General features: G+C 37.2%; 2 protein-coding genes across 2 annotated transcripts; both read left to right on the top strand.

The window, feature by feature from the left end:
• Nucleotides 1-1,458, top strand: LOC114397125. Its single transcript, XM_028359241.1, has one exon. The coding sequence runs from the start codon at nucleotides 1-3 to the stop codon at nucleotides 1,456-1,458; it is 1,458 nt and encodes a 485-aa protein (XP_028215042.1).
• A 174-nt stretch (nucleotides 1,459-1,632) lies between these two features.
• Nucleotides 1,633-2,175, top strand: LOC114397124. The gene has a single exon (XM_028359240.1). The coding sequence runs from the start codon at nucleotides 1,633-1,635 to the stop codon at nucleotides 2,173-2,175; it is 543 nt and encodes a 180-aa protein (XP_028215041.1).
• Nucleotides 2,176-10,291: the final 8,116 nt, after the last annotated feature.

Below are 10,291 nucleotides of genomic sequence, written 5' to 3'. Positions count from 1 at the left end.
ATGGAGGAGGCACATGCACAACGAGTCACACTAGAGGACTACTCTAGTACAACTACTCCACAATTCTTCACAACCATCGCAAGGCCAGAGGTTCAAGCAGCCAACATCTCTTATCCTCACTCTCTCATCCAACTGATCCAAGGAAACCTCTTTCATGGTCTTCCAAATGAGGATCCTTATGCTCACCTCACCTCCTATATAGAGATTTGCAACATGGTCAAGATAGTCGGAGTTCCTGAAAATGCAACACGCCTAAATCTCTTTTCCTTTTCACTAGCAAGGGAGGCAAAAAGGTGGCTACACTCATTCAAGGGTAATAGCTTGTGGACATGGGAAGAATTCGTAGAGAAGTTCTTGAAGAAATACTTCCCAGATTCAAAAACCACTGAAGGAAAGATGGAAATCTCTTCCTTCCATCAATTTCCCGATGAATCCCTCAGTGAGGTGCTCGACTGCTTCCGTGGGTTGCTAAGGAAAATGCCTACACATGGATACAGTGAGCCGGTGCAACTCAACATCTTCATAGATGGTTTGAGACCTCAATCGAAGCAGCTACTAGATGCATCCGTTGGAGGTAAGATCAAGTTAAAAACACCGAAGGAGGCTATGGAGTTAACAGAAAATATGGCGGCAAGTGATCATGCCATTCTTCATGATCGCACATATGCACCAACTAAGAGAAGCCTTCTGAAACTCACAATGCAAGATGCAACCTTGGCGCAAAATAAGCTGCTATCTAGACAAATAGAAGCCCTGACCGAAACCCTCAGCAAGCTACCACAACAACTACAAGCAGTAAGTCCTTCTCACTCTTCTGTTATGCAGGTAGGGGGATGCCATACATGTGGAGGAATACACGAGTCTGGACAATGTACAATTCAAGAAGACCCTTCCAGGGAAGTAAACTACATGGGCATACCAAATCGCCATGGATTCCAAGGTTACAACCAAGGAGGTCCGTCTGGATTCAATCAAGGATCAACAGGATTTAATCAAGGCCCACGAGGATTCAACCAAGGAAGGAACTTCACACAAGGCTCAAGCTGGAGGAATCACCCAGGGAATCAATACAACAAGGAGCACAAAAGTCAGCCTGCCCAAAATCTCAACCAAGGGGAAGATATTCACGAGAAAACTAACAAGCTTGAGGAGACGCTAAACCAATTCATGCATATTTCAATGTCTAATTACCGAAGCACAAAAGCCTCCATCAAGAACTTAGAAATGCAGGTGGGACAATTGGCCAAACAGATGGCTGAAAGACCCTCCAGTAGCTTTGGAGCCAACACGGAAAAGAACCCCAAGGAAGAGTGCAAGGCCATACTGACCAGAAGCCAAAAGAGAGCACAAGGAGAGGCAGAAGCAGAAAAAGACCAGTCTGATGAAGGAAGGACAGACAGAGATGAAGAAAGAGAAGAAGGAAGAGGAGGAGGAAGAGAAGACGGTCTTACTCCCTAAGAACAAAAGCCAGTTAGCCCGAGAGGCTAAGAAAGAAGAACCACCAGTCCCTCTAAAGGAGCCCCCATATCCTTTAGTGCCGTCCAGGAAGAACAAGGAGCCTACTTCAAGCGTTTCTTGGAAATATTCAAAGGGTTGGAGATAACAATGTCATTCGGGGAAGCCTTACAGTAGATGCCGCTTTACTCCAAGTTCATGAAAGACATCCTCACCAAGAAGGGGAAGTATATTGATAATGAAAACATTATGGTGAGAGGCAACTACAGTGCAGGTTTACAGAGGAAGCTACCCAAGAAGTTCAAAGACCCCGGAAGTGTAACTATCCCTTGCACCATAGGGGAAGAGGCGGTAGACAAGGCCTTCATTGACTTAGGGGCAAGTACGAACCTGATGCCTCTATCAATGTGTAGAAGAATTGGTGATCTGAAGATAGACCCTACCAGGATGGCGCTTCAGCTAGCAGACCACTCAATCACAAGACCATACAGGGTGGCAGAAGATGTCCTAGTCAAAGTCCGCCACTTCACTTTTCTGGTGGACTTTGTCATTATGGATATCGAAGAAGATACAGAGATTCCTCTTATCTTAAGTAGACCCTTCATGTTGATTGCCAATTGTGTGGTGGATATGGGGAATAGAAATCTAGAGTTGAGCGTTGACAATCAGAAGGTGACCTTCGACCTGTTTAAAGCAATGAAGTACCCAAAGGAAAGCTAGAAGTGCTTCAAGGTGGAGGAAATTGATAAGGAAGACGTTAGCGCTCTTGAAACACCACAGACTTCGCTGGAAAGAGCCATGGTGAATGCGATAGATTGCCTAACCAATGAAGAAGAAGAAGATCTCAAGGCTTGCTTAGAAGACTTGGATCGACAAGATAACATCCCTGAGGAGGAGGCCAGTTTTGAGGAACTAAAGAGCAAGACTCCATCTGAGAAGAAGAAGGTAGAATTGAAGATATTTCCCAACCATCTGAAGCATGTGTTCCTAGAAGAAGATGAGAGTAAGCCTATGGTGATCAGCAATACACTCACATCCGATGAAGAAAACAAGTTAGTAGAAATTCTGAAGAAACACAAGGAAGCAATTGGGTGGCATATATCGGATCTTAAAGGTATTAGCCCTGCCTACTGCATGCACAAGATAATGATGGAAGAAGACTACAGGCCAGTCCGACAACCCCAGAGAAGGCTGAACCCAACAATGAAGGAAGAGGTAAGGAAGGAGGTGCTCAAGCTTCTAGAGGTTGGGCTTATCTACCCCATCTTTGATAGCTCTTAGGTAAGCCCAGTACAGGTGGTACCAAAGAAAGGGGGCATGACAGTCATTCGGAACGAGAAGAATGATCTGATACCAACACGGACCGTCACTGGCTAGGGAATGTGCATCGACTACCGCAAGTTGAATGAAGCCACAAGGAAGGACCATTTTCCCTTGCCCTTCATGGATTAGATGCTGGGGAGGCTTGCGGGACAAGCATACTACTGCTTCTTAGATGAATACTCAGGTTATAACCAGATCACGATGGACCCCAAGGATCAGGAGAAGATGGCCTTTACATGCCCTTTTGGTGTCTTTGCCTATAGATGGATGCCATTTGGGTTATGTAATGCACCAGCCACATTTTAGAGGTGCATGCTGGCCATTTTTTTAGACATGGTGGAGAAAAGCATTGAAGTATTCATGGATGACTTTTAATTTTTCGGCCCTCATTTGAAAGTTGCTTGAAGAACTTGGAGACAGTACTACAGAGGTGTGTAGAGACTAACTTGGTGCTAAATTGGGAGAAATGTCACTTCATGGTTCGAGAAGGCATAGTCCTGGGCCATAAGATTTCAGCCCGAGGGAATGAGGTTGATCGGGAAAAGATAGACATCATTAAAAAGTTGCCACCACCATCAAATGTCAAGGGTATCAGAAGCTTCCTAAGGCATGCAGGTTTCTACAAAAGGTTCATCAAGAACTTCTCAAAGATTGCCAAGCCACTAAGTAATTTGCTGAACAAGGACGTGGTCTTTAAGTTTGATGAAGAATGTTCAGCAGCGTTTCAAACACTGAAGAACAAGCTCACTATTGCACCAGTAATGATTGCACCTGACTGGAGCAAGGAGTTTGAATTGATGTGTGATGCCAATGACTATGCAGTGGAGGCAGTTCTGGGACAGAGGCAAGACAAGGTATTTCACGCCATCTATTATGCTAGCAAGGTCCTCAATGAAGCACAAATGAATTATGCCACCACGGAGAAGGAGATGTTAGCCATTGTCTTTGCCTTGGAGAAATTCAGATCTTATTTGGTAGGGTCGAAGATCATAATCTCTTCCTTCGTTATACGGGAATATCTATATCCTGGTGGCCGTAGACTACGTGTCCAAGTGGGTGGAAGCCATAGCCACTCCAAAAGATGATGCCAGGGTAGTAATAAAGTTCTTAAAGAAAAATATTTTCTCCCATTTTAGAGTCCCACGAGCCCTAATCAGCGATGGGGGAACGCACTTCTGCAACAACCAATTGAAGAAAGTCTTGGAGCATTACAATGTTAGACATAAGGTGGCTACACCTTATCATCCACAAACAAATGGCCAAGCAGAAATTTCTAACAGAGAGCTTAAGTGAATCCTTGAAAAGACTGTGCATCATCAAGAAAGGATTGGGCTTTGAAGCTAGACGATACTCTCTGGGCCTACAGGACAACATTCAAGACCCCCATCGGATTGTCTCCATTTCAGCTAGTATATGGGAAGGCATGCCACTTACCAGTAGAGTTGGAGCACAGGGCCTATTGGGCTTTCAAATTGCTCAACTTCGATGAAGTCGCATCTGGAGAAAGAAGGAAATTACAGTTGCTGGAGTTAGAAGAAATGAGACTGAACGCCTATGAGTCCTCTAGAATTTATAAGCAGAAGATGAAGGTGTATCTTGACAGGAAATTGCAGAGACAAGACTTCCAGCCAGGCCAACAAGTTTTACTCTTTAACTCCAGGCTTAGCTTATTCCCAAGAAAGCTGAAATCAAAGTGGTCAGGGCCATTTGTGATAAAAGAAGTGAGACCTCATGGAGCAGTAGAATTGATGGACCCTACAGGAGACAACCTTGAGAGGAAATGGATTGTCAATGGACAGCGTTTGAAGATCTATAATGGCGGACAATTGTAGAGGTTGACAAGCGTTGACTACCTGAAGGAAGGCACAACATCTAGCTAAAGACGATAAACTAAGTGTAGAAGCAAAGCTTCATGGTGAATCAAAGGTGATTCAAAGGTGTTTTGATGATAACAATGATGATAACAAAAGATGATGACAAAGGTGATGACAAAAAGCTCAAAGATCAATCAAAGAACAACTCAAGTGAATCAAGAACAATTCAAGAGTTCAAGATAAGAATCAAGAAGAATTCAAAACTCAAGAAGAAAGTCTAGAGACAAGAATCAAGATTCAAGGTTCAAGATCTCAAGAATCAAGATCAAGATTCAAGACTCAAGATTCAAGAATAAAGAGAAGACTCAATCAAGATAAGTATTAAAAAGTTTTTTCAAAACTTTGAATAGCACATGAGTTTTTGACAAAACCTTTTACCAAAGAGTTTTTACTCTCTGGTAATTGATTACCATATTGTTGTAATCGATTACCAGTAGCAAAATGAGTTTGAAAAAGTTTTCAAACTGAATTTACAACGCTCCAATTATTTTCAAAAAGCTATAATCAATTACAATGTTTTGGTAATCGATTACCAGTGCCCTTGAACGTTGAAATTCAAATTCAAATGTGAAGAGTCACATCCTTTCACTCAAAAGCTTTGTGTAATCGATTACACTTATTTGGTAATCGATTACCAATGTTTGTTTCTGAATAAATCAAAATATGTAACTCTTCAAAAGGTTTTTGACTTTTTCAAATTGGTTTTAAGTTTTTCTAAAAAGTTATAACTCTTCTAAATGGTCTTCTTGACCAGACATGAAGAGTCTACAAAAGCAAGGCTTTGATTTGCATTTTCAATTAATTCATTCATTCAATACTTTTACTTTTCCAATCAATCCTTTACAAGCCTTGAATATCTTTGAACTTACCAAAAGCTTTATGAAGTTTTCTGGTTTTCTAAACCTTGAAAACTTGTGCTATTCATCCTTTTCATTCTCTTCTCCCTTTGCCAAAAAGAATTCGCCAAGGACTAACCGCCTGAATTCTTTTTGTGTCTCTCTTCTCCCTTTTCCAAAAGAACAAAGGACTAACCGCCTGAATTCTTTTATGTCTCCCTTCTTCCTTGTCAAAGAATTCAAAACGACACAGTCTGAGAATTCTTTTGATTCTTCCCATTCCCTTATACAAAAGTGTTCAAAGGACTAACCGCCTGAGAATTCTTTTGTATCCCCATTCACAAAGTATCAAAGGTTTAACCGCCTGAGATCTTTGTCTCAACACATTGGAGGTCCTTTGTGGTACAAGTAGAGGGTACATCTACTTGGGTTTGACTGAGAACAAGAGAGGATACATCTCTTGTGGATCAGTTCTAGTGGAGGGTACATCCACTAGGGTTTCAAAGAAAACAAGGGAGGGTACATCCTTTGTGGATCTTTGCTTGTAAAAGGATTTTTACAAGGTTGAAAGAAATCTCAAGGACCGCAGATCGCTTGGGGACTGGATGTAGGCACGGGTTGTTGTCGAACCAGTATAAAAACTCTTGTGTGTTTGTCTCCTTCTTCCCTACTCTTTTACTTTCCGCTGTGCATTTAATTTCCGCTTTTACTTTCTGTTAAGTTTCTCTTCTACTCCTCATTCTCTTAACAATTTAGTAAAAGCCTTAGAAGAGTAATTTTTAATTAGTAAAGGTTTGGGAATAATTAATTCAACCCCCCCTTCTTAATTATTTTGAGGCCACTCGATCCAACACTAAGCGCTGGCTGGGAGGAAACCCAACACATTTGTACAAAGTTAGATTTTCTTTCCAAAAAAAAATTGTATGCCCAAAAGTTTCTTTTCAAAAAAAATAGAAAGAATAATAATAAGGGCAGAAAATAAATAGGTGCCATAACTGTTGTTAGAACAATGAATGGAGGAAGAAAAAAAAACTCTAGGCTGAATAAGTGAAATTTTTTCTAGGATAAATGCTCTCTTATAACCCTAATTTTTGAAATTCCAGAAAAACCATAATTTCTTTGATTAGCCAAGCCACATTACAAGCCAATAAAAGTCGTTAATGATCCACCAGGTGTAAGCAGGATAATTTTAACTGAGATGGAGTGCAAAATTGGGAACATTAATTGCAGGTCATAGAAATTTAAACATTCATCCAAGACACTTGTGTGCAGAGAGAAACACTAAAGCCTTGTGAGGAAAAGTGAGGCAAGTTGACTTGATTGATTTCTGCTACTAACCAATTCTATCTCAATGTTTGTTTATGCTTCCATTGCAAGATCATGACAAATGCAAGAAGGTCTAGCTAAGGGAATTTGAGAAAAATTGCAGCCATTGAAAGTGTTGAAGCATTCAGAGACTGCTTTTATTCTGATTTGCTTGAGGACAAGCAAAGTTTTAATTTGGGGAATTTTGATAATTGCTAAATATGAGTTATTTTTATAATAAAAATATATTGAAAATATCTTTGAAAATATTTATTTAGCATATGTTTTTGGATTAAATGATAAGAATTGATATTTTCTTATTTATGGCTTGCAGATATGAAAAGGATTGATTAAAAGCAAAACAAATCCAAAAGTTATCAAAAATATAAATAAGGAATATCTTTTGGCATCAGGTGGATTTGATTTTGATAACTGCCAAATATGAGATATGAAAAGGATGGATTAAAAGCAAAACAAATCCAAAAGATATCAAAAATATAAATAAGGAAGATCTTTTGGCATCAGGTGGATTTGATTTTGATAACTGCCAAATATGAGATATGAAAAGGATGGATTAAAAGCAAAACAAATCCAAAAGATATCAAAAATATAAATAAGGAAGATTTTTTGGCATCAGGCCCAAGTCCACTCCAGCAACTATAAAAAGGAAGTCAAGTCAAGGAGAAAACACACACCGAGTCTTAGAGCACTCTCACTACTACCTAAAGCCTGAGAATTTTTACTCTCTTCTCTCTTTTTATCATCTTTCTTTCACCCCCCCCCCCCCCCATTGTAAAGCCTTCAATGGCCATGAGTGGCTAAACCCCTAGTTAGGACCTGGTAGGCCTAAAAAGGCAAAGTGATGTATGATGTACTTCATATTTATCAATGCAATAGGATTCTTTTCCAGGTTTTTCTATTCTATTATCTTTTCTTCTTTTATCTTGCATTATTCTTCTTTATATTCTTTTAGGGGTTAGACGGTTGGGAGAGGTAACTTCAAAATAAGATCTAAAGAAATATGCATGCATTAGTTTTAGGGGTTAGACACTCGGGGGAGGGTAACTTCTAATAGAACAACAAGAAAGGATTTCATAAGAATATCATTGTTAGACATAGAATGATGGTTTTATGCTCATGCATTCATGCAAACATCTAGAATTCATACTTTATTTATTTTATTTGTCGATTCTTTGCAAAGGGATTTGGAAGATAGATAAATAAAATAGACTTGTCATCTTGAGGAATCAGGGGCAAGTAAATGAACAGATGTGGGTAAAATAGAATCGCCTAAATTGATAAAGAAAAATCATAAACTCATACATCCTAGGCAAACAAGGCATGTTAGCTCCTAACATTCGCATTCCATTGAATTCTCTCTTTAATTATTCTGCTTTTAATTCTTTTGCTTTTTATTTATAATTTACTATTATTGTCTTCTATTCTTTCTTCTACTCTTTTCTTTTATTATTTTTCCCTTATAAATTGAAAAGTATTCAAGATAAGTACAACACAAAATCTATGTGGAATCAACACTTGGACTTCTGAGTACTTTACTACTTATTCCAAATTTGGTACACTTGCCAACAAGTTAACAAAAAGATTTTTTATAATTTTCATAATTTTTAAATAAATAAAAAAATCTATTTTTCAAAAAAATTATATGTAATTTTAACCACAATAATTTTGCCATTTGAAAATAATTTATATAAGAGTTTATTATCTTTTCAGTTTCTAAACTTTTTTAAATTTTTGTTTTTAGTTATAAAACTTTTTTTCCTAACTCTCTTAACTTTCTTTTACATTTTTATTTTTAGTCCCTTAAAAAGAAACTAAAAGTAAGGGTAAAAAAAGTTAAAGGACGATGACCAGTAGAAAAAAAATCAAAAACTAAAAGTACAAATCTTAAAAATTTTAGGAATTAAAAAGATAATAAACCTTGTAAATTATATTTTTTTTATGGAACTTTATATCCCTTTATATCATATCCTATTGTTATCTTGTGTGCACCAATACGCTTACATCCTTGAAAAAAAGGTTAAATTATTCTGCAAGTTCATGTACTATTTGAACATTTTTAATTAGATGTCTGAATTTTTTTTCTTCTATTGAATTCTTGAACTTGTATTTATTTTGAATTTAGTCCTTATGTTTAATTGATTAACTGCCTGAACCAGTTGTGTGAGTCTGCAGCAAGGTTGTTGGGTTGTTTGTACGGTGAAGTTTGGAGATGACGATATATTCTTTCAACGATCTTATTTTATTTCAGTTTTCTTTTTTTTTAACTTCGCTAACTTGAATAAGCTTATTCAGATGATGAAAAAGTGTATTGGTAGAAGCAAGTCTGTTCAAAAAGAAAATTTGAGTGCTTTGAGTGAATCTTTCTTGTTGTACATATATATCTAGTCCTTGCATTCTGAGATATGCCAAGACATCAAACTGATTCTTGAGTGTGTTGTGATACAGAATCTTCATAGATTCAATAAGTTGACGATGTTTCCTCATGTTGTTTACTACTAATAATATGCCATAATTCTAGTTGAGGAATTGGCTTTCTTGGCTATTGTTCCAATCTTGAGCTTATATTCCACATTCTGAACATATGGTCTCCATCTCGCATGATACAAATTGCATGCATATATTATTTTCTTCATGATGCTACCAAGTCCTTTTATCATTCACCAAAACAAAAAAAGTCCTTGTATCTCTTCAAGAAACTTTTTTTCTTTCTTAAACACATTCTCAAGAAGTTCAGTAGAAACACACATTTAGAATACTTAGTAAATAAAAGAAACACACTAAAAAAAGATTGATAGAAGCAATCGGTTCATAAATAAGTTTCAAAATGAGTTCATAAATAAGTTTCATCCATAAAAAACATGAAAGGGTTATAGAAGCAAGAACTTAAAATAACAATCGGTTCACTCAATTTGGTTTCACTAACAAAATTAGGTTACAATAACTATTCTTACTAATTGTATGAGAGTTTTCTTCTACTATTACTTCCCCCCTTTCTTCTACTTGAAACATTTAAAAATTTGAAAGACATTGTTTTGCTAAACTCTCAAATTGTAAACACTACATCCGTTCTATTTTATAAAAAAATAAATTATAATTTACTTTGTCACTATAACTTTTTTCTTATAAATAAAACAGAGGTAATAGCATTTTTTTCGTTAAGATTTAGGTTCTCTAAAATGAAAACGTGTGTAAAACAAAACAAAGACTAAGTCTCTCTCAATTTAAAATAGGTTGGATTTACAAAATATTTAATTTAAGTTAAAAGATAAAATAACATTTAGTTTTAACTTTACATGTTTTATTCGTAGAATTAGTTGCGATATAGTGTTGGACTGTTCGCGATGTTCTTGCCAAACCATCTTTTGCTTTAAAAAAAATCCATTTTCTTTTACTTCGTGTGGACTGCTGCCGAATTACACAGAACAAGAAAGACAGGAATAGAAAAAAATAAGCCAGCAAATTGTGTTTAAGATGAAA

The sequence above is a fragment of the Glycine soja genome, chromosome 18 (genome assembly GCF_004193775.1).
Source record: "Glycine soja cultivar W05 chromosome 18, ASM419377v2, whole genome shotgun sequence".
In the NCBI taxonomy this organism is placed as follows: Eukaryota; Viridiplantae; Streptophyta; class Magnoliopsida; order Fabales; family Fabaceae; genus Glycine; species Glycine soja.
Note: the sequence above shows the minus strand (reverse complement) of the source record. Positions and strands in the feature narration are given on the sequence as shown.

Coding starts and splice junctions, on each gene's coding strand:
- LOC114397125 (XM_028359241.1), top strand. CDS start 1: ATGGAGGAGGCACATGCACAACGAGTCACACTAGAGGACTACTCTAGT.
- LOC114397124 (XM_028359240.1), top strand. CDS start 1,633: ATGCCGCTTTACTCCAAGTTCATGAAAGACATCCTCACCAAGAAGGGG.